The 25,924-nt window shown below is 36.4% G+C and overlaps 1 protein-coding gene and 1 long non-coding RNA gene across 2 annotated transcripts in view; one reads left to right on the top strand and one right to left on the bottom strand.

Annotated features, from left to right (window-relative positions):
- Positions 1-3,590, top strand: part of LOC139986954 (uncharacterized) — a 41,705-nt gene extending 38,115 nt beyond the window's left edge. The window contains exons 14-19 of the mRNA XM_072002734.1: positions 75-226; positions 502-691; positions 774-927; positions 1,007-1,130; positions 1,211-1,359; positions 1,714-3,590. Coding sequence (XP_071858835.1) covers positions 75-226; positions 502-691; positions 774-927; positions 1,007-1,130; positions 1,211-1,359; positions 1,714-1,902 — 958 coding nt within the window. The 3' untranslated portion in view covers positions 1,903-3,590. The remainder of the gene's footprint in view (positions 1-74; positions 227-501; positions 692-773; positions 928-1,006; positions 1,131-1,210; positions 1,360-1,713) is intronic.
- The window catches only part of LOC139986979 (uncharacterized), a 149,383-nt gene that overhangs the window by 993 nt on the left and 122,466 nt on the right, over positions 1-25,924 (bottom strand). The gene's annotated exons all lie outside the window — the stretch shown is intronic.

Here is a 25,924-nt window from a genome sequence, read left to right as displayed (position 1 = left end):
AACATTCGCAATAAAATATCCATTACATTATCTTGTCAGACGAAAGACAGATATCTGTCACAAAATCGTTTTAGGGCGCCGCTTTCATCCAGGTTGATGGCGCAAGGTATGAATCTCACTCAAAGAGAATCTAAGACACACCGAACGAATCTTCTAAAAGAATTTCAAGAATGTATCACGGATCAAGAGGCCTATCCAACTGCTGAGTTAACTTGTTCAGAATATGGTACGCTACTTTCAACGACGTATCAATGAGTAGTAGACTATGATCTTTTACGCATGAAGTATCCAAAATGAATTATAATTTATATTAATAAAATTCTAAGTTATATTTCATTATTATTTTATTTTATATATTTAAAATTATAATTATAAGTTATAAGTTATAAGAATAAAAATTATAAGTTATAATTTTTAATATGCAAAAAGATTGGAATAAAAATCTGGAACCTGTTAACGAGCTATGCGTTTAATTATTGTAAATTTATAAATTCTATTCAGCTTGCGGGCGGAGAAACACGGTTTATGGGCACGTGAAAGCGAAAACGAGAATCGTAGGTGGTGTAGAATCAGCTCCTGGCGATTGGCCGTTTCTAGCAGCACTTCTTGGAGGTCCTGAACAGATATTCTACTGCGCTGGGGTTCTAATCGCAGATCAATGGGTTCTCACTGCGTCTCATTGCGTGGGAAAGTTAGTCATCGTATACCTTTCTCAATTTTTCTAAGAAACTTGAACTTACCATAGAGAAAATAATGAAATGTTGTTTTACCAGTTACACTGATATAACTGGGTGGACGATACAACTGGGAATTACTAGAAGACATTCGCACACTTACCTTGGTCAGAAGCTGAAAGTGAAAAGAGTCGTTTCTCATCCAGACTACAATGTAGGTGTCGCTCAGGACAACGACGTGGCTCTTTTTCAGGTATACAGTAATTAATATGACTTTAATTTATATCTTTGAAATAATTATTTAAGGAAAATTTATTTGCAATTATTTTTAGTTGGAAAAACGAGTCCAGTTTCACGAACATGTAAGACCAGTCTGTCTGCCAACAGCTGATACCCACCTAATACCTGGAACACTGTGCACTGTGATTGGCTGGGGAAAGAAAAACGATACTGACTGTATGTAATACGTCTTAACAGTGTAAAGTATCGACTGTTAAAATTATACAAGAATTTTAACGAGATCAATTTCTATATAGCTTCTGAATACGAGCTAGCTGTGAACGAAGTTCAAGTTCCAGTCTTAAACAGAGAAGTATGTAATCTGTGGATCATGTACAAGGAATTGAACATCACCGATGGAATGATATGTGCTGGATATCCGGATGGAGGGAAAGACGCGTGCCAGGTAAGTTTGGAAATTCTATAATTTCTCCAAATAAAAATTTCGACGTTAATCTTTAATACTAGAACTACCACAGCTATGATTGTTTATAGAAGCAGTCAAATTTTACAATAATGCTCTTTTGGAAATGATTTTTAAATGCTCTTTTAAATGATTTTGTTTCGTAAAATACGTAGATAAAAATTTGTCTTTTTCCTTGCATTATACGCATATCGTTTCATATACGATTCATTTCGATTTCTTTGATAAAAGTTTTATAGAAAAACTCCGTTTGATTTCTTCGGTAGAAATCTTAATTGTTGATAGTCCTAGCGTTAAAGTCAGAGTTTTAAGCAAATTTTCCCTTTTAATTAATAGGGCGATTCTGGAGGTCCTCTGCTGTGCCAAGACGAGCACGACAAAGAGAAATGGTTCGTAGGTGGAATAGTTAGTTGGGGTATAATGTGTGCTCACCCGAAACTACCAGGGGTGTACGCTTATGTGCCAAAGTACGTGCCCTGGATTCGCAGTGAGATGGCCAAGTACTCTGACATAGGTATGGGCTAATTAAAGAATAAAGATCGCCACGACGATGACTCGCGTTAATAGGAGTCATTCACCGAAGAAGTATTCAGGTATTTAGTTAAGACAATAATTTGAATGACAATAAATCTAGTCAAGAAACCAAAGAACTTTGTTAGGTGTCATGAAAAAGTATTTTGAAGGTATTAGTAATTATACACTTAGGTAGATGGAATTATTCCAGCCGTTTATGTTGATCTGTTAGCTTGTAAAGATTCCAGTTTATTACCAGGACAAAATGTAAACATATTAATACAAATTCCCTTTTGAATAGCACATTTTGAAACATTGTACAATGGTGAATCTTTCGAGAATATCTTTCTCTATAAAGACAATACAATCTCAATTACGACAGACGCCTCGAGTTCAAAGTCTTCGTATTCCATTTAGCTATGAAACTTTTTCCTTTCAACAAGTATTTTTACCGTGAACTCCTGACATTCTCTCTAAATGACAATAAATCTGACGACACTAAGGATGAATGCAAATGTGATCAAGCTCTAATAATCCATGTACGACTATTTAAGCAAAGTTCAGAGTCAAAGTAGAAAATTGGTGGACGTAGATTAAGCAACGGTTTCGTATTTTTCCGATTTCCTACGACAATAGCTTTAAGCAATGAATTTAGACTTTTGCATTCTATTTCCATTTCTATGCAGAGGGTACTTTGAAACTTCAAAATAGACGAACGTCGACAAATTTCGATTCTACGTCGATCAATTTCTAAAAGCTTCTTTTACACTTTAACGATAAGAAATTTAGGTAAGAATGCAAAAGCAAAGGTGAAATAAACAGAAACATACTAAAGAGGAAAAAAGCTTCAGACAACGAGCTCTCGTCACCATTTTCTAGAAAGTCAACGCCCGCATCTACTTTGAAAAAAGAAAAACCAAAATCGAAGTAAGTTAAGCGAAACTGTTTCCCGTCGAAGTTAGAGACGGTCAAAATTCTGCATCAGATGCGACAAAATAATTACAGAAAAAAAAAAGAGAGATAAGAAAGAAAATTTTCTATCACCGTCGGTTTTTCGAGGAACCGCGTACGTGCCACCAAGTGGTCGATAATTCAATGGGTGTGCGTTTTACTAAAGAACGTCTCTGTTCGATGGCAAATTTGGAAACTATGACAATTAAAAATGATCGTAAAATGAACAAACGGATGGTGATTTCTTTACAAAAAGATGCGACATGAATTAAGACACGGTCGCTTCTGCTTTTAAAAAACTTCTACGGATACTTTTGTACGAGTTTTACAAACGCACACCCAACGTAGGTAAAATACTATGCACACACTGCATGAGATGCATCAGTGCATTCGTAATAAACGTTTCGTTTAACTATAAGAATCTACTTTAGAGTATTATCGATATGGTTAATCTAAGGTGTATGTTTGTTAACGTAGATGTAAATTATAATATGTATACGTGTTTAGCGTTGCGTGTATTAATTATATAGTAATGTAATGCACATGTGTAAGTATAGACCGAAGAAACATACATAAATACGTATGCAAAGATAGAGTATGTAAGCGTTAGGATCGGAGCTGAGTTCCGTTCAATTGTTAGGTTTAGTTATTTTTAATGAAACTTATTTCATAGTTAATAATCTAGCAAAATATTTTTGCAACGATTTCAATCTACCGATATCGCAAAATTTAGCAATCATTTAGATTAGAGGAAGCATTATTTAAGTTCTAACATTATAATATCTATAATTTTAAATTTAATTTTCTCAGCTCCCTGTTTAAAGCTTGACAAATATACGTACTAACTATACTAATCTCCAGCCCGTGCTTCGAAGGCATTTATTCGTAGTGAAAGCATTCGAAGCATAAGCAAAAATAGTATCTAATATTATAACTGATACAACGCTGCTTGTAGTAATTCATTAGAGCACTCGGCTAGCTTAGACGTTAGATTAACACATGTTGACTGAATTCTAGGGACAATACTCTGCACCAGCACTTTTTTGATCCGCACCCAGATGAGACGAAGATGAAAAAAAAAAGAAGTGAACATAGTTTTTAAAAAACGAGTATACTTTGTACTTGATATGTATATTGTTTATGAGAAGAAAATCTAGGAGCCTTACTAATTGACTTAGACTTTTTCTAAGCGATAAGAATAGCGGTATTGTTGGTGAGGACAATAATCGACCTCGTTTTTTCGTAGCGTCATTTTCTTATCCGTCTTTCTCTCTCCATCGGGGATACTTTTTGTACTGTTCGAAATACGAAGCTTGTTTTTTACGTGAGTTTTTTCATAGATATTTCGTAAGGGACAATTTATCTATAGAGGTTTCAGTTTGTATAAAATGGAGAACGTTTTACCGTCGCTAGGTAAAAGGATGCTTCCACGTGTTTCCGCTCCGCCGTTTCCGGAAGTAACGACGCTTGCTCTCGTTTCGTAATCATTCGAACGGTTCCTTTTCTCGAATGAAATGCTCACTTTTCATCCCTAAGACGCGTTAGAGGATAAAAGTCTTCCTTAGTATCCAGACAACAGGTAGTTTTAAGCGAGGAATAATGTAACATTTAATAATAACCGACAATACTGTGTGAGCAGACAATAAATAATATTAGGAAATGTTCCAGAATGGACAATAAATTAGCTCGTAAGCTCGTTAGGATATAATTTAACTCGGTAAGCCAGCAGATATATGCATGTGATCGTTGAACAATTCTCTCGTGCAACGTGTATCAACGATATAGTCGTTGAGCAAGATGATAGTTTAAGATTTAAGAAACGCTAGATCTAAACTGAGTCAGCATTTAATCTTTGATTTTCGAATATTTCTCAACAATTTATTTCTCAATTATTTACAATTTATTTGCCAGATTCTATTCGATGGTAAGGAAGTACTTCCTCGGTTTCCAAATATTATAGCTCGATTTTTTTCTAATTAAATTGGTGAGTTAGTTTAAAACATTAGTTTAAAATATTCGCTATTGTCTGACTAAGAGGAAGCGTGTAAAATAAGCGTTTGCCCATTGTCATATGCAGTCTCACTACTCGCTGCTACTTTCATAAGCTTTGGTTAGCTCGTACATGAAGTCGAAAGAGAAAATACGTAAAACGTAAAATGGCGAAGTTAAAAATCAAACAGGACAATCAGGAATGTTAGAAGGTTTTCTTGATGAGGATATTTTTCTAAATCGAGTAGAAGGACGCTTGATTTCCTACAATAATTTAGAAACGTTCGCAGTATGATAGATTTGAAAGCAGGTGATGCAAAGTTTTACGATAAATAACACGTAGAAAGTACTTTTGCTTTGCATCTAAAAAAAAAAAAGTAGCTTTTATGTTTCTCCTTTCTCTTAGATTTCATATCAAATGGCAGTTTTCGAATCTCGTCTTCAACTATTGTGATGAGGTGGCGGTTTGTACATGAAATCGACACTTATACGTAAGTCTATAAATAAATGATACGTAAATTAACGTGTAAGCAGGTCGTTAAGAGAATTTACAAATCTATTTTACAGAAACGATATCGCTCGGTTTAGTTGGTGGCCCGGCACCAAAGAAGAAAAAAGATCGTATATTTCCTTTCAGACGAAACGTGTTTCGCACGATGGATTTTTATATATTTTTTTATCGACGTGGGTAGAAGAATGCCGAGAGAAACGACGAGAGAAAGCGAAAGAGAGAAAAAGATACGCGCGTAGATCATGCGAAACGTGAGAATCGTGAGAGTCCTTGTTTCATTGAATGATTTTAGAGGTTTTTTACGCGACAAACGTTACGAGTCAATAATCGTAGTCAATTTAGGAGTAGATGTATCGTAGGCAAGACGGCTGTAATGTTTGTACTTGTTAGGTACCGTGAAATCTTCGAGTAGATCACGTTTCCCCTCCGATCCACTCATTTTCTATGGTTTCTCACATTTGTTTAAGTTAAGAAAAGAAACCTTTCTTGCAATTTTTACAGTTTTTTTTAATAATCTTCTTAGACTTCCTCTGGTTTTATTAACATTCCTTTAGAATTTTTTTAATTTTCTTTAAACTTCACTAATCCTCTAATTGCTAGAATTTTTCTATATTTCTTCAAATTATTTTCTTCGATTCTACTTATTTTCTCAACTCCATGTAAACTTCGTTTGGAATACAGAAATTTTTATTGCACGAACATTTGGTCGATAAGCTTTTCTTCTATTTTCTTCTTTTTTATTTTCTGAATAAATTCCCAGATCGATTAATTTCGAAATACTCGAGGTTGTCGCGAATTTGCTGCGCACAAAATAACCGATGTCCCCCTAAGGAAGAAGGTTAATACTCTTCTTTAGAAGAAGACTCGAGAGGAAAGTCTTCGACAGATATTATGAAACTGCGTAACTACTCCTGTGAAGTCAATGTTTCCATTAGCGAAGTAATCCTATTAATTACGATAATTACAAAACTAGGAAAAGAAAAAAAATGAGATAACTATCTACGATAAGATTACTCTAAGCTATCTAAGCGAAAATGGTATACTTATACACACTCACACCTAAACACGCTGTAAACGTATTTGTACAAACATATTCCGATCTTGAACGATTTACACTCGAGCCGTCTAACATCGGAGTATAAGATGTAAGAAAAAATGAAACGTCTAAACGATAAGGAAACTTAGCTTAAGGAAAGAGAGAAAAATGTTGTCGTGACAGATGTGTACTATAAAAGAGGAATAATTAAAATATGTAAATTTTAAGATTCATAAAAGAGCAAGGAAAGTTGCCAGCGCATCCATACAATCGTCGTTTGAGCTTGAACGTTGTTACAATAAATACGTCACTGTATAATTACTTATCGAATCGACGATCGGCTAAATCCGTATCGGGCAAATTATACGTCAATTCGAAGTTTCGAAGGATAAACCAGGTGTAATAGGATTATTTTAACGAAAGTAAATGACGTGGGAGGAGGATATAATTGGATAGACTAATATATTAACGCGATTCGATTTGGGTTTAGCGGATCGTGTATCGGAAAAGTTGCTCTGTGGTCTTCCTCCGAAAGGAAGTTTCCAGGATTACTAGGAATTTATCGAATCATTATTATTGCATTAAACATCAAATACATGGAATAATTTCTAACCGTAGAATTTTATCAAAATTCGTGCTTTTTTTAATTCGAAGTAGACGTTGCGGGTAATACGAATTTTTTTCTTTTTTTTTTTTTTTTTTTTTATTGTCAAACTATACCGTCAAAATTTCCTTGTCCTTGCAAGATCTCAAGAGCAGTCGTTGTCTCTAAAAATACCTGCAAGCCGTTTCAAAAGAAAATAATAGAAATTCTCTGTGGAAATGTCTTGCAAGTAGGAGAATTAGATTTAAGTACACGTGTAACACACGCCTAATTAGTCGCGTGCTAACGACGCATTTATACGCTACGTGTCTCGCCCCGCGTTCTATTCGATCGGATCCTCGATGAAACAGCCAACAACGACACCGAAGAACAATCATAGCGAAAAATATCAAGAGAATTAACTTTTTTAACACGATCCCAATACTCCATAGTTGATAATATAAAAGAGATGAAACAGGCGAATACAACGCGGGGATGTCTAAATGTGATTGCTTGTTGTGCCCGACACAAATCCTAATCGTACAATCAGTGGTCGATATACTAAATACATATACACAAACATATATATATATACATATAAAAAATATATATATTAAAAGAAAAAAAGGAGAAAAAATGAAAAATAAAAAGAAGAAACCACTAATGTTTGCAGAATGTATGAAGAATTAATTACAAGATGAAATAATTCTATAGCCAGAGAGAAAGAGTATCTTTTGACTCGTTCAAAAGATTTTAATTAAATCGTAAGCGATGTTTGTATGTTGTATATGTTACACGTAGATGTACATACATAACTAATGTATACACAGACATATACGTATATTTATAATATACGCAGCTAGATTAATGTTAACTCTAAACGTAGGTAAACATTCCACACGTTCTGTGTCGCTGTGATTGGTACATAGACCTTAGGCCAGTGTTGTACCGTTAGATTTCTAATTATCATTAAAGAGGAACCGGGACAGTCATTGCCATCGATCGCTCGAATCAGCCGATCGTTAGTTTCGTGCTTCGCTGACACGAGTCTTCTCCCGAGAAAATCGTCAAAATGAAATTCCTTTAATGAATTCGAAAGAAGATCAGGAGAGTCTCAGAGATCTGTCAGTTTACTTTGCGACGAATTATAACAGCTTTCTTCTAATGTACGAGCATTGTGTAAGAATAACCGTCGAAGTATTCTGTGTTTACGTAATTTCGCAAGCTGCGTGAAAAATCGGTAAATCGATGATCAGATGGTCGAATCTGTAATCGATCAAAAGGCCGGAAGAACTTTCAGAAACTTTGTTGACAAATTTTCCAAAGTAAAATATTTCGTTCGTTAATATCAGTCTTCGTTCGTGTTGCAAGACGTATCAGCGTTATTAGTTAGGCTACCGCGGTTGTCTAAGGAAAAATTGAAAGCTGACAGAAAGGTAAAACGCAGTAGATTCGATGCTTGCACTGCCTTTCGCGTGAGAAATGACTGTCTGGCCTCTGGACCGTGAACGGTTCAAAAAGAACGGCGAAGTGGTGTTGTTACATATACACGCATATATCGGTGTGTTGGAATGTCCGCAGAAACTTAAGTAAAAGCAGATAGAAAATAAAAAAAAAAGAAGAAGAAAATGGAGAAAAAATATCTATATAAGCGTAACATATACTATATAATGTATAATGTATGGTAGTAGATTACCAGGAGGAAATAATGTGAAATGAACTCTTGCTGGCCGAGAGTTGTAGCGTGTCGATTAGCAGTATATCTAAACTATATGAAGATGCATCTACCTGCAGCGGTCTCGCGTTTTAAACCGCGAGAACAAACAAGAAAACGAGCCGGGGGGCGGGGGGAAGTAAAGAAGAAGGAGAGTAAGGAAACTAAAGGAATTTATGATGTCGGAACATTCGCGTGGGCCGCGCGATACAGAATTTATAATAGGAACGAGCGTACTCGTTCCCACTTTGTAACATTCTGCTCTCTGAAATTATTAAAAAATATTCTCATTTGAAATTTTAATTCCCAAAATTAATCTGCGTTGTGATAATTTCAGATTAACGACAGCAGAAGATTAATTTTATTCTACTGTAATTCTTCAAGTGGAATTACTCTGCTCGTGTACAATTTTATAATATCAGAGAATCGAACCCTTAAAGGCTATTATGCGTGACATTTCAACCTGCGCGAATTTTGTTGTAATATTATCGTCCCTCGATAGTACCATCGCAATGTTATTTACACTCATTGGAAACAATTTAACGAAGATTCCATTTCTCTCGCATTATCAATTTTTAAAATACAGAAGAAAAAAGAAGAAGAAAACGTGATTGGATAAAATTTCACTCGTGACAATATTAACGTGACTTTATTTAATGATAGCTTTTAAGGGCTGTGATGAAACGTTGAAGTTTCTTTGAAAAGATGCAAGACGAGGAGGAATATATTTTTGCAGATTGAATGCGAGGAAAATTGATTAGTTTCAAAGTACAAAAGACAATAAAACAAGTGACTTCCGCCAGACATATCCGGGCATATCGTGTAAAATGGAAAGGAAAGAAATGGAACGGGATACATCGATATTTTCGATTATACCGAAACAGTGTTTCGATCTGCAAAAATGGATTTCGCTGTTAAGGAAAATGGTACGGCAGGTGCGCGCTATGAGCTCGTAAGTGCAACTCGGATCGGTACAAAGAATTATACTACAAAGAAATAAAAACAGAAGAATAAGAATACAAAAAAAAAAAATAATAAGAAATAAGACAAAGATGTATGTGCTGTAAGAGAATACTATTATGCAAGTTATGCAAGCAAAAACTATATATATGATGAATGTTGATATATGATATATTTATGGAAAATTCGTGTTGACAAATAAATTATGTATTAACAGTATCAAACTTTTTTCACATATATCCTAGTTTTTATTTTTTTGAGAAATATTTTATTTCTTTCTTTTAGAAGCTTTAAGAATTTACAATATTATTATATATATTATTACAAATATATTTTTAATAAATTGAATTGATAAATGAAAGTGTATTACCGGCTGCGATGTCATCGTGCAGCTACACAATCGAAAATGGCAATCATTTATCCTTCGTGGTAAGCAGACAGACTGTTGATGCATTATTTGTCAAATAATTGTAAATCAAACATAATTATTTTTATAATCTTTATTACATCTTTGTTATTCGTATCTTTTATTTTACATCCAAATAGGAAAGCAGAAGAAATGAATAAACTTACCCAATGTCGGTAATCAAAAACCATTCACTCGCTCAGAGATCAGTGGATAACTCCTCAACAACGCGTCTCTTCAATGCCAGGTGTCAGTCCTTGTACTCTAGTACCATTAACCCTATTCGAACTATTACAACCCCTAATAAATTAGGTATTACGTATATTCCTAATGATTCGCTTCAGAAAATTATCAATTATATATAAAAAAAAAGGAAGAAGAAGAAAGAAAAAAGGAATAACAATAAACTATTCATTTTCTACCTTTTTCTTCTTCGTTCAACAAGTTTCGAGTCAATCTACATTCACTCGACTTCCCCAATTCTTCATGATCCTCCTCTATCCCCACAAGCTGATTTCGTTTTTCACTAGAATCAAACTAAAACGTATCAACGTCGCACCGTATTCGCGTAATCCAAAAAAAGGACGAAGGGATTCATGCAGCGTGTCATTCTTCGAGGAATGGTATCACCGTAATCCGACGACAGTGATTACACACCGTTTTGCCTTCCTATCCAACGTAGCAGGATGTAACTGGTTGAGGATCGTGAAACGAAGGGTTCCATTCATCGCACAGGATCGTCGTCCTCCGGGATAATGGGGCGAAAATCCAGAGCGAACGATGCACGAGATGGGATTTGCCGCGATTTGAAACCTATCCGCGTGAAATCCGTGCGGCGTGCTCCTAAAACAACCAGGTGGAAACGTGCACTCACACACGTTTGCTTGGATATTTGCCTCGAATTATTGTCTTAAGGACTTTCAAATTCTATTGAACGACTGTCGATGGAATAAGGGAAATTTGATTTAAAAAAGTGTACTTCAAATTTAAAGTAGAAATCTAAGCGAAAATGGAAAGTTCAATTCGAAAGACTATGAATGGAGCAATTTGCTCAGAAATTCAATTCTCCCACTCTGAATTTGATACGTTTAACACTAGAACTACCGATAGTCAACACGAAGCTATTTCTACCAAAACTAGTGAAAATGACTGGATTTAAAAAAATACATAATAATAGAATATTTTTATATTTATTGATTTATTACTTTCTTACAGAAGGAATTCCATGTTATGTAGTACATTTTTGGTATTATTAATCCATCTGGAATCCCTAAATGAGGGTTGACACATTTATAAAATCGTAGAACCATTCATTTTGACTGCTGTGGTATTTCTAGTGTTAGCATCTAACGATGTAGCGATCGATCCGGAATTTTCCTGATAACTGATATCATCATATTGAATGATACGCAGTACAAATTTTAAAAACGTGTGGGAAGTTGTACAAAACGAGGAAACTGGTTAATTGGAGTTCGATAAATAGATTGCAGGACTCTTTTACACTTTGGCAAGTACCAATCATTTTGATTGGTATTGGTATAAGTAACCTTGATACAAAATTATTTTCAGCTTGAATAAATAAAAAATAAAATAAAATTCATTATATTATTCTTTTAGTTATAGTTACGAAAGTCATTACATCATTGCGGAAAAAAAGATATGACATGAAGTTGGAATTTTAAAATAAAATTGTAAAACCAGTCAATTTGATTGGTATGGTAGTTCTAGTGTTAATCAACCTGTCTATTTTAAACTTCATTCAAAACTCCAAATGGAAAGAAAAAACCACGAAAATTTCAATTAGGAAGCTATCAACGAAGCGATTAAAAAAAAATAAATCTTCCTCGACTAAACTTGATTTGGCGATCCCGGCACCAACGAAAGATCGTAAAAATTCATTGAAATTTCGAGATGTTTCGAAAGAATAGGAACAAGTCAAAGCAAACGAAGAATCCTTGACTGAAACTCTTTTCTGAACCTTCCTATGTGAAATTAACATCAGAACCCAATCACGTATATTAGCACTTTAACTGTTTCGCCACGGGAGTATTTTTATTATTCAAAGCATATAATGGTAAAATAATAATAAATTAATGATGTAAAACAACATTCTTCCCCAATGGACCGTTTATCTTATTGATGGTCACCCGTGACCATCGTGGTGCCTTGGTAACAATTGATAGCGACATATTATAACAAGACTTCGTTTATTTCAACAAACCATTCGCATTCGTTATTTCGTCGTAAGCTAAACGTCCAGAGTATATTGTTGAAACGTGTAGAAGATATTAGTAAACAGTATTATGATTATCTTTATGACTTCGACGAAACATTCGGCTGAAATGGTAGAAATAAAAGAAAATTATGTTTGTGAGAAACCAATGGTAGTGGTAGATTACAATAGAGGAATAGCATATTCTACACCACATAGAAGAACCCTCAAGTGGTATATACAATTAGCTTTAGTGTTACTGTTAAATACATCAATTTCAAATGCGATAATATTCTATAAACAAACAACAAAAACAAAAATCAAGGTATCAGATTTTAGAATGGCACTCGCAGTGCACCTTACACAGTGCCATTCATCAGAGCCGTCAAATATACTTGTTCAACAAAGATTACGACACGAAAAGCAGAAGAAAGAAGGGCAAGCATATCTGGCACGAAAATTTTGCAGAGAGTGCTATAAAAAAAATGTTAAACAGTTAGGTCACATTTATGTTTAAAGTGTTTTAACACAGTACACCGTTAGATACAAGATTTGTTCTGATTTTTTTTTTTTTTTTTATTGATGTTCTAATAAAAATGTTTTGTCGTTCAATGGGGCACTTTTTATATCAAAGTATCTTCTATTTATCGGTTATATATTGTTAAGGTTATTCAATGTATGTGGAATTAAAGAAACGCGTGGGTAAATTGTAAGGTATTGTAAGTATATATATATTGTGAATATTAAAGTACAAAGTGTGGAATACAACGTAAACTGATCGAGATCCGCACGCTAGCAACGTTACCCTGAGACTAAAAAACGCCGAAGCCAACGTCGCACGTGTACCGCTTATGGTTTGTCATCGACGCATTCTTTTGTCTATGCGCTATCGATGACCTCAGCGCTTGAGAAAACCGAAGACCAGATGTAGAGTTTTCTTAGAAGTGGCGATCACTTCAACATATATAAACAAAACGTCCAGAATATATTGTTAAAACGTGTAGAAAATATTAGTAAACAGTATTTGCTCATTCTATATATAATAGTAAGGTATGTTCACACTTCTAACTTCAATTATATGATTTTAAGCGTGCAGAGTAAAATAATGTTATATAAAGCCATATTAATACCTGTTTAGACCTATGGGATCCAACTTTGGGGAACAGCGAGTAGTTCCAACATAGAAATTCTTCAACGATTCCAATAAAAAATTCTAAGATTCTTAATAGATGCACCTTGGTATGTTACCAACGAAACAATACATCGCGACCTTAAGATACCTACAGTTAATGAAGAAATATCCAAATTCAGTAATAAATATAACATAAGAATTAACAACCACCAAAACCCACTTGTTGCTCAATTACTTGACACGAGGGATCAGATCTGCAGGCTAAAAAGACATTACCCTTCAGATTTAAACGTCAGATTCAGCTAGAATCAAACATACGATAATCATTTATTATTCACGTTATAGTACTACGCCAGAATAATTTACTTATAACTCTCAATGTAAAATTCTTCCAAATAAAGAAAAAAAAAAAAAAAAATGATATGATTATAAAGCAGCATTTACGATTATTTTCTAAGGTATGTTTATAATAATATTCGTAGATTACCCCTCAAAAATATGGATGCAAACACAGTGCACCGTTAGATACAAGATTTCTTCTCATTTTTTTTATTGATGTTCTACTAAAAATGTTTAATCGTTCAATGGGGCACTTTTTAGTTCAAAGTATCTTCTATTTATCGGTTATATTCAAAATGCCCTAACTGTCAATTTTCATTCAATTTTTACAATTGTAAAAAATTCAAGCGCTCCGGTCACTAATGACCACCGTGGCGTCACAGGAGAAACCGTGGCTGGTCAAAAATTTTTTTTTGGAAGAATTTTACATTGAAAATTATAAGTAAATTATTCTGACGTGGTACTATAACGTGAATAATAAATGATTATCATTTGTTTTGTTCTGGCTAAATCTAATGTTTAAAACTAAAGGGTAATGTCTTTTTAGCCTGCGGATCTGATCCGTCGTGTCAAGTAATTGAATAACTAGTGGCTTTTGGTGATTGTTAATTCTTATGTTATATCTATTACTGAATTTGGATATTTCTTCTTTAACTGTAGGTATTTTAAGATCGCGATGTGATATGACCAACGTAATAATCAAAGTGTAAACTCTATTATACTAATTCCTATTCTCAAGTCATTATTATTAAGCATATAATTATATTATTAAGAACCAAAGGAAAGCAAACGAGGAATCCTCGTGACCTTTCAGACAGACCTCTCTCAGAAAGGGGCGGAAACGCGGATAAGAGAAAAAAAAAGCAGAAGGAATCGGTAGATTTATTCGCGCGAGCAACCGCTTCGGTGAAGCGAGATCGGTGGTTGATTTAGTGTGCAACGAAGGCGCGGCGGAAAATGCGTCGGAACCGGGAGAAATAAATGTTCTTAAGGAGCGCGCCAATAAATAACGGTTTATTAACGTACTAATGCCTGGCACGAAATTAACGGGAGTCGAGACTACGGGGCCTGGTGGCTTCCGGGGGGTTGGCTGCAACGAACGTTGGCTGAAACGAGCGGGGGCCCGCCAACTTCGAGTCTTAAATGAACGCAGCCGCACGCTGCGGTTCTAATTAAAACAAACACGATTATAAGTTTCAGCTTGAATTTATAATCGTCGCTGCCGCGTCACTCTTCCACTTCCCTCCTCTTGCGCCCCCTTTCAACCCCTTCGAAGTTCCGACATTTCTCTTTCGATGAGTTTGCGACGACGAGCGACTGTAAATATACGATATTTTTAGTGAAATCTGTTTAAGGGATGATTCCTAGTTTACCGATCTCTGGACAGAGTTTAATTCTCTGATTCCGATATTTGTCTTAATTAGTAGACCGAATGTACTCGTATCCATTAAATCCGCTTATTCCAACGCCAAGTCCGGTAATGTGGCTAAAATTGACGAGGTAAATTTACGTTTCGCGTTGCTTGAATAGTTTCGCCATGGGGATATTAAGAAGAAGATTAATGTAAATTATATGCATTTCAAGCGTACATTATTGTATAACATTTATGCAATAAATGCGGACAGTATTTAGTAATATTATTATGATGTTCCAGCTTCTAACTACATTTAGGTAGAACCCAGTGATACCAGCAGGGTGCCTTTCGACATAAAGTGAACATATTGCATAGAGTTATCGTTGAAACAAACTTTCATGGTGTTCGTTGAAGCAATGAAATATTAAAAATAACCGTGCAGGTACGAAAATAATTTCTAACCTGTAACAGAACTAAGAAATAGGAAGTAGTTTACAGGAAAATGGGATTGGTAAAGTAACTATGACAACTGAAGGATTAAGTCTTGAAAGTATCGACAACAAACTTAACGATACTGGTAACAACGTTTAGACGATAACAAAAGCAGATTATTTGAACTTCATAAGAATTTTCCTAATATTTAACGAGCAATATCTGTTCGTTGAGATAAGAAATAGAATATCAAGATTCGCCGGCACTTTTGAAACCTATGGATGATTTTTTGTTGCACCGTCGATCGTTTGCAACTATACGAAGTTTATCGGGCGCAGTTGCAAGAAATACAGACGCTAGAAGCAATGAAACCGCAATTATATTTCCGTTGGACGATAGAGAACACAGTCGTAATTGAGTCGTCGCTGTGGTTATCGCGTGTAGATAAATATCCCGTTTAATTGGTCGGCTTCCGCGCCAGGAATTTTCTATCCTGCACGTTTCTCGATCCTCTCTTCGCATCTCTGGAAGCCAGCTTTTAATTGACCGTACACGTGTCCGCGGACTGTTCGCACAGGTATACTTACGCTGCCACTTCTCTCTGCAGAACGTTCTTCGAAAGTACGAAGGACAGAGTTTATCTCTTTGCACGAAAATCTAAAAATTGAAAGAACTGTAGCGGCATATTAGGACGTTGCGGTACGATGATGATTTGCATAGTTGTTCTGCCACAGAGGATTAACACTGCACCACGCACACAATGTAATAAACAATCTCTGGACAAAGCAATTTCACTGTCACGTGCAACCTACCATCGGCGACAAGTTCAGACCTTTCGGTACCCCCTCGACCAGTATAAATAGACGACCAAGTCTCCACGAGTTACCAGTAGTGCGAATGAATATCAGTTTCAAGTCAATGAGTCAGTCAGTCGAGCGAAGTAGTATAACAAATTAATCTTATAACGAGTATCATCAAGCGAACAATGCTTGCAATTAACTTTGTATTCTACGCTTTAAAATATCTGTAAATATAGTTAATTAAATTAACTCGTCTCATTATTGGTTTAACCAACAACACCGTCCATCACAGAACAATCAAAAGGATATCGTGCTTCTCAAGAAATTTCCAATAATTCAGTTTCTCTATTTTTTACTTTCACGTGTTTCATCATATCCAATTGTACAAATTGTAAGGTACAAATTAAATAATAATAAGAAAAACAAAAAAGTGTTTCATCCATTTCGATCGAAAAGTATGTTACTTCCACTAATTTCGTATTGTCTTAACGCTATTAGCAAATAAAATTTGCAAATAGATCGTTTTGAATCTTGGTAATTGTAACGTGAAGCAACTGTTTTCTTCCGATCGACGAAGCTTCATTTTGTTACAGTTCTCTGGTGATAAACGTAATGTTAAGCCACTCGGTCGCTTCGCGCACGAATTATAATATTCTTAGAAGGTTTAAATGGGCGGAGAACGGGATTAGGATATCGGCAAGGCTGCTACCTAGGCCTGAAACGACTCTATAATTATATCGATATTTAGGCACCTGCCGGGTGATCCGTCTAATCTGGATTTAAGCTCGCGTGCATACAGCGCAAAGGCTCCCAGCGCACTTGGCTGCGTCCACGTGTGTATCTTCCCTCTTGATCGCGTGTCTCCGTCAAATTTTAGACGAATATTCCATATAAATAGTTGTCATTTATCTGTTGCAAGCAATCCGTGTCTTTGTGATTCACTTTTTATTCGTAAATTGCCTCAAGAGGATCGCACACCTTTCGTCGTATACAACATAAAAAATAAAAAGAAGAAATATTTAAGATATACGATAATAATATCGTTTGCGAATTTTCCATGGTTTTATAAATACTTAGACTTAGACTTACTCAAAACTTAGACTTCGACGTACCTAAATATTTATTCGTGTTCGTTGATTAATACTAGTTTTAATCCGCAAAAGAGACTGTCGACGAGATCGCCGCAATAATTTTCTGGTATCCTCGTGTTAAACGACATTCCATAACTTGCAAGACACGAAGGGTCTCTCGTGATAAAGGCACAGCCGCGCTTTAATTACAAACTTATTATCGCGAAACGAACTTGGTCCCGCTATACATCAACGTAACAGACAAGAGCAACAAACGGTAACTCGGTTTATTAATTTATCGTTGGCACGTTGGAAAGCAGAGAGGTTGCTCCGTTTTAATTATTCCTTAATTAAAAATCCGCAATCTGGTCCGGCTTCCAGGCTTCATCGGCATTAACTGTTTTCTTTTATGGCCACCGACAAACAGTTGGTTTCTTTCTTCTTTAGCCACTTCTTTCCTTCAAAACGGACACTTCGTTTCACGCTGCCCGAATTTCTTTAATCGGGTTAACATCCTTTACGGGGATAAGCCGAATTAAGATGTTGAAGGTTCGAGCACTTGTTCTCTTGCTGTTCTATGCTCTTGCTTCCATTGATATAATAACGGTCTTCGAGTTTTAAGGAGACGAACACAGCATGAGTAAGAGCAATGCAATAAAAATGACAGTAAGATAAAAGTATTAGAGTGCAATTGAAAATGATTTATATGTTGAATTTAAGTGATGGTACTATACCCTGTTGTAATGTAAGTAATTCTCGTACTAAGTAAACATTGGTTAAATAAACATTGGGTTGATTTAGGACTGTACCGTTTCTAAAATTATCAATTTTCTATATATTTTATATTTAGTTAGAAATTTATATTTGCGGAATATGTAGCTGGATAATTTGTAAATTACAAATTAAACAATAAAAAGGAAAGAATCTTTTATATTTATGGATGTCCTGTTCTTTAGCGCCTTTGTTTCTTTCATTTGAAATTAGCTTGTCTTCGTTAACTATTGATTTCACAATTACACAAGTTTCTACTGAAAAAAGCAACTATGTTCTAACGAAAGAAACAGAAAAGTACTTGAGAAAGTACTGGGAAGAATAGTAAATTTCTAGTAAAAAAAATTAAGAAATAGCAACGCTTACTAAGCTACTAATTTAAAACTGACTAACCCCCATTGCAAGCAAATTAATATTGCGAGTAACCTAATGAAGGAAGCACTGGAAACGTGTCTTCATCATCGACACTCTCTAATGATATCAAATTACCTCGAGAACATTCTCTTGACAAACACATAGGAAGGGTTGCAAGGTAACGCGGTTAGACAGCGTCGGAGAGCCAATTAGACGACACGGAATAGTCATTGCAATTCGATTTTACTTAATGCCTGCACGCCTACGCGCGCCGGTTAATTGTTTCGACCTCGATGCTCGTCCAACAACGAGTTTCGTTACAATACACCTAATTCCCGACATCTAGATAAGCTGGTTATCCGCGACGATCGAATTCGCCCAGGGTATACTCGATTACTACTAGATTGACGATGGATCCCGCTTCGTTCAACACGTGGGGGTGATTTAGCCCGTGAATGGGGAACGAAGAGGCCCGCATCGTATCGTACAATTTGTCGGGAGACGGTCTGTTTTGGAAATAAAATTATAGCAAGCTGGTTATGAATTATTCAGTATTTAGAATTTTTTTGTGTTATCGGTAATAACGAAAAAGAGAAATACGTTGAGGGGTGAAAGGGTTTTGAAGTGTATCCCACCTAGATGTTAACCCTTTGTTACGTATGCCATTACGTACACGCAGAAACATTTTTTAGTTTAACTTGGATTAGCTTACTTTAGTTCAGCTTCAAATTACGAAAAAAAATTGCAAAAACTCATCCAATATTTTATTTGTTACTTCTTCTGTTATCTCACAACTTTATAACATTTGAAGAAATCAAAGTATTTTACAGTGTTTGACACTTTACGTTGTGTCACTGCTTAGTTTCGCTGATAAGTTAAGAATAGAATTATCTCATTAGCATATCGGATCTAGAATTTTTAACATTTTGAATAAGCGACGAGTCATTGAGCAATCATATGCAATTTATTTAATCGTAGAGATTTCGTAGATAATTCGTCAAGTAAGACGATGACGTAACAAAATAGTAACGAGCTTTCGTGATTTCTTCGGCTAGTTAACCGTTCCAAATCCCCAGTTTCCAACGTGGAATCAGCGAGATTTCTCTCCACTCCGCGTTCCTCTCGATCGTTCCACAACGAAACGAGAAGACGTCGTTTCGCTTCGTTTGCCTTCATTGTTTCTCCATGACATACCTGCGAACCGATGCTTCTCATGGTAATCAGACAAATCGAGGAAAACAGCGGCGATCTCACGACGAGCCCATCGTCATGCAAAACAACCTCGTTAAAGCGTTATGGCGCTCCACGCTTTTCCAGAAAATTTAGTCTTATGAACAGTTATTCGTGATTGCCAGTTGAAGCAAAACAGAAATTGTTTGTTGTTCAAGATCCTCTGCTCTTTTTTAATTTATTTTCGGGCCAATTTTAATCTCGATTCATCTCAAACAATTAATTATACGATCCTTTGGTTATTTAATTGTACCTTTGATTTGCTTGTTTATACTTTTCACGATCTTTTATAGTTCTGTTTATTTGTTTGTATCTTGCACTTGTTTGTTCAGAAGTTCGATCGTATTTGTTCACACGCACGAATAGTAATAATTCACATATCAACTTTGACCCTTCCAGAATGGAACGTTTCGTTTGGCTATGAAAAAGATTCTTCTGGTTATAAATTATTAATAATTGAAGTACATCTTATCTGGTAATTTTTTTATTATCGAAGTATTATCGACAACAAATTTATCGTTCAGCTAGTTAATAGCTTTCGTAAAGAACTGTATCTCACCATATGAGAATCGTGCTTGAAATAGAAAAGAAGCCAAAGAGATAAAAATTGTCAAGAACGACTTAACTAGAACAGAAAAAATTTGGAAACAGTTTATTCCCGTTTACCATGGATAAATTAAGAGGGTATCGATGCACGGTTGCGAGGGTCAGCTTTAAAACAAACCTGTAATTTACCAGTGGCTAACCTACTTGACTGGGGGCCAGCCGCCGTAACTATAATACCTTTGTCAGGGTAATGGGTCGAGAGCGAAAGAACCCCCGAAGATTATGACGGGTTATACTTTAGTAGGCGGAAAGAACTCCTGTTTAACCAGTAATTAAGTTCTGCCACGCCTTCGGACACGTTTTAAGTGGCCTGCGAAACTGGTCGAGAAACCTCCTCTGTGACTCATACATTGTCAAGAATAAGTCGAAACTGATGTTTATAATTGCGTTGACGATAAGTTGGCAAAAAAAGTACTATTTACGTAATTATAACACAAGTGATGAATTCTTGTACAAGACGATCCGAGATGTAAAAGAAGAAAGGAATTGTCTCTTGGATTTCAATTTTGTAACGTTGATTAAAATCATCGATAAACGATACAGCGTGGGAAAAAAGCTTCGCAAAAATCAACATAAAGTTTACGAAAAGTACCAGCATACTTTTAATAATTAACGCGAAGACAACAAATTGCATTTACAGCGAAGCTGCTGTTTTGATCAGTTTCGCCTATCGTTACATTCCCAATATTAACCTTGCGGTTCTAATGATTCCTATAATGCATATTCTACGATAATCATCGTATCATCGATAAAACCAGCAAACCTATAAAAATCCAATTTAACTTGGAATCGTTTCGAAGAACCTCGAACACGAATCAACCTATCAAACGATTCCGCGAAACTGTATCATCCAACGGTGTTTCCAGCTGGCCGATAACAAATTTATAATTCATTCAGCATGCAGACCAACAAATTACTCGCGTCAACACACGGAGAGCGCCGCGGAGAGGACAGAAGAAGGAGAAGAAGCTGGAGCATCGGGGGCCGCGGGGGTGGCGGTCGGTTCGATCGTATAAATCTCACGTATTCGGCGGCGTGGCACGCCGTGACGGCCTCTAACGATATATTCTGATATAATTAAAACAATAAATAAGATGGCATCCTACCGCGAGCACCGGGGGTCGAACTTTAGCTACGTTTTCTTTGCCTCCCATCGCAACCCTTTCGCCATCTCTCTTTCTCCTCTTCGTTCCCGGAATCTCATCCGTGCTTTCCAGAAATTACTTCTACCGTTCACTTGATACAGCTCCAGAAGATAACTGGAGCGTCTTGGGTTTCCGGGAACCACAACAACTCGCTGCAAATTATAGGAATCGTCACGCTTGCTAACTCGATACGAGAAGTGGATGATTTAGGGATTAGAAAGAATAAACGAGCTTGTTCTAAGAGGAATTGGTATCTTCAATAAGGCTTTCTTATTAGGAGAATTTTGTGATATTTATGTGGTATTTTTTTTTTTGGGGGGGGGGGGATTTTTTAATATGATATTAAGGTAGGAAATATTTTGAAGTTTATTGTAAAAGATTATAGCGAGGTACTATATTCGATACTTGGTTCGTTCTTGCTCTGTTTTGTCCTATTTTTAAGGAATCTTCTTGTCATTTGTATTGCTTGTTAAGAACTAAATATGAGAAGATGAAGACTATTGAATAGCAAGTTATTTATTCGAAGCGAGTAAAATTATTCAACTGTTTAAACGCGACTGTATTCGCTTTTGCATTCAGATCTACGATATAATATTAAAATATCACTACTGCATGAAGATAATTCTAACAGACCTATCGCTACTCTAATTCCTGAATCAGATTCGACGTATCAGTAATAATTCAACTCAGTAGCAACAACGATCGAAAGAATATCCACCTGTACTAAATTCCTTTTCATCCTCCTCTTCATCATTACCCCGTTTGCCACTTCATTTCACAAATAACTGCTAATCCCTCTCGATAGAACAAAACGAAAATCAGTGCGTTCGAAGAAGAACCACAGATGTACTACGAGGGACTCGTGTAGAAGCAACACGGAGCCGCGTGTTCATTGAGTTTCAACCCCTTGAGAGAGCGGTCGATCGTTTTTTTCCTTCCTCCTGACTCCCATTATTTTTCCAGGAGAACCAGGCGGCGTCTGGGCGCGCGTCCGGCTGGTATGTCTGGCATTTCTGCCGGCCATCGTCCGCCACGGCGAAACAGTTGTCCTTTTACCGTGCTTCTTTTATCGCGCACACCATCGTTAAACGTCTCTCTTTCATGCGTTCCATCCTTCGAAATTATTTCATTAAAAAACTAGAATGTCTCGATGGAAATATTTTGAAATCAAGGAAATAAAGAATCGACGAGCTCGATGGAAGGATGATAGTTGGAAAAGAACTGGACGATACTTTGCCTGTTCGGTACACGCGACCATGGAGATTCCTATCTGGTCTTGATAAATTACTGTCCCTACACGGATCCCCCCATTTCTCCCTTCGCTTTTGGTAGTTCTCTTGATCCGAGAGTTCCTCTTCTCTCGCGTCTGGCGCCCTCCAGCACCCGGTTTCACCTTAATATTAATTTGCCCCTCCATTGTCCACTTTTATTACACACATATCTTACACGGTTTCTTCGTTTTGTTACCTTCGCTATGGTCGCGTCTCTTTACCATTTCTTCGACCCTGCTCCCTCCGTTTGGATCCTTCTTACCATGTTTTGATGACCAATCTTGTGGTTTTAAGCTGTCGCGGTGAATGAAAATTTAAGGGGGAAATTTTATATCGTTCTTTGCTTTTTATTAGAAAGAGGAATCAAGGAGAGTCGATTCTTCGTTTCCAAATTTATCTCACGAGATTTAAAGTCGCTTGCTTCGTTAATTTTTTCCTCAACACTTTCGTGTATCACGTAGCACATTGCGAACATTCTGAACGAATTATTAACACGCTAAACGATAAACGCGCGTGTTTTTAATAAATATATACTTAAAGTTTACCGCAGTATGCCACAAACGGCAAATTAGAATTACCAATCGCTATGCAGTATTCTTTTCTTCGTTCAAAAGAGATGCTATTCTGATAAGTTTAAAGTTTTAAGTCCCAGATTTTCCCTGCATCCCTTTCTTCGCTTTTCTCCTTGACAATATTTACACAGCTTTCATAATCTTCATAATTCTCTTCATTTGCCGTAGGCATGTCGAATACGCTTAAAAATCGCACCAAAAAGGGTTAATTACACAAAAGTACGATGACTCAACGAAATCGATCAGCTTTATGAGTCCCGAGGGAACTATCGCACAAAATAAAATACAATTCTCTCGACACTTTCCGATTTCTGAACTATTTCGCAGGCGTGGTCGTCGAAAGCACAAGGATATTGCGATTATACTCGAGAGACTCCGCAAATCGAGTCGATTGTATGCGCACGAAAAAATTTGTCATCGAACTTGTTCTCTCCAGGAGGCGTGGATAAGGTTGGTCTTTCTCCTTCGGCATTTCCCTAGTTTTGCATGCAGATGAAAAATAGCGATCCGCTCGGGGATTCAGCAACAGGTAGCCGACTATAGATGCTCCTACGCGTAGGAAAATGCTGATTTACGATTCGAAAATACGCACATTTTCCTCTAAGGGCAGATCAGAAATATCTCGTACTGGTATTGGCATATTGGTACAAGTATCAATCTGAAACTTTCTTTCGTTCATCACTGTACCTTACTGAAGAAGTTTCTCAATTTGATTTATAGAACACAAAGAATTCTTCAAACTTCCAGTAATTGTAAAATCAAACTTTCTATATACGTTTTCCACTTGTGGAATAAACGATAATCCTTATACCACTGAGAATCTAGTTTCTACGATTTATTTTCTCATCGGATGAATTATTTCCTCGAGATCTATTACTATAGAACGTATCATCTGCCAATGAAACATCACTTTTCATACATCTTTCTCTTTCTGTGTCTCTTGCTCCTTTTACTCTAACAATTCTCAACGAATTCCACGGAAAACCTAGTTTCTAGGTTTTACTCTCTCGTCAGATAGATCGGAGGTCCTCTCAAAATGCACCGCAATAAAATAAACACATTTACCAATGAAACTTAACTCGATCAATACGTAGACGATTTAATCAACCGCGTGCCAACGCGAAATCCTGGTAGAAGCTGGCAAACAGCGTGTCCGGAAAATTCATTGGATCTCTTTGAAGTGTATACGTGGCTGACAAAAGCTAATACGCAATTATTAGGCGTGCCGAGTGCCTGTTTTGCACTCCGTAAGCCAACGAGTAGCATACTGAAGCGACATGGAAAACAGGAGGGAGAACGGCACGGCAGAGGTGTCCTATAGTGAATGTCCTCGAAGGGTTTTCAGCAGACCGGCACCATACCTTGACAAGTACATGGTGGAATTTAATATAACCGGCTTAACACAAAGGGAGAAGAACGCGACAAAAGCTACCAGTCGATTTTTCCCTCCAGTAGACACGGGGGCAATGTTATCATTTCCCTGTTCACGAGGTCTATTCGTGGAATTTGTGGAATGTCGCGAATTTAGGGATGAAGCCTGTGTTCAAGAACTTCTTCCTGTTTTTTACCAAAGCTTCGTACCTTTCCATCATCCTCTTTTTTTTTTCTTTTTTGTAATTTGTATCACAGTAAATTGGTGGAGCATATAATCCGTGTTCAAGAACTTGTCCCTACTTTTTATCCAAGCTTCTTGTCTTTCCATTATTTTTTGTAATTTGTATCACAGTACGTTTGTGGAGCATATAATCGAAGCATCGAAACATCTGCGATCGTACGCTGTTGTACCGTGGACGCTTCTTTGTCGCTATAAAAAACGAAGAGTAGAAACCCGCATTGGATCGAGTTTTTTAGAACACCAGACATAAGTAAATTACATCGTTCAACCACGCTTTGCTTGGCAAAAATTCTAATACAGAATCTGTATGGGACACTCGGATGGTATTATAGAATTTATCCTACGTAATAATTTATCAATTGTTATAAGAATATCAGTAAACCGTCAAGTTACTGTTGACAGGTTATAAATGTGGTTTCTTACAATTTTATAACATTTCGTCGAATTTCTAGAAACTATCAAAAATCTAGCTTTCCATATTTCACTTCTACACGAAACAGCAACCTATGTACCAACGATATTAAACAAATTTCCCTGAGAATCTATTTTCTGCAATTCGCTTTCTCGTCTCAAGATGCACCGCTATGAAGTACCCTGAAAATCGCCAAATATAGTTCAAAATTGCGGAATATGGTCAACATGCGTGATATTAAATATATTATTATATTAACGCCTGGTATTAAATATATTATTATATTAAATACATAATTGTATTAATTCTATTAAATAGACAGCATCGTAAGCTCTCGTAATAAGCCATTATTATCGAAATCGTCGAAGGAAAGTCACTCGAGGCAACAGGGAAGTAAAAAGAGGGGCGAAAGAAGTACTCGAGGCGTGTAACGGAGGAAGGGCGCGAGCACGTGCGCAGAAGTACGTTGGAGAGGCGAAAACAGTCGTTGAGATCTCGGGGTGGTTGCAGACGCGCAAGAAATGGTTCTCTCCGCGGGACAGAAAAGATGCGGAGTCAACGGAACAGAA

Source organism: Bombus fervidus, chromosome 4, assembly GCF_041682495.2.
Source record: "Bombus fervidus isolate BK054 chromosome 4, iyBomFerv1, whole genome shotgun sequence".
Taxonomy (NCBI): domain Eukaryota; kingdom Metazoa; phylum Arthropoda; class Insecta; order Hymenoptera; family Apidae; genus Bombus; species Bombus fervidus.
The sequence above is the reverse complement of the archived record's forward strand: the minus strand, read 5'-3'. Positions and strand labels throughout refer to the sequence as shown.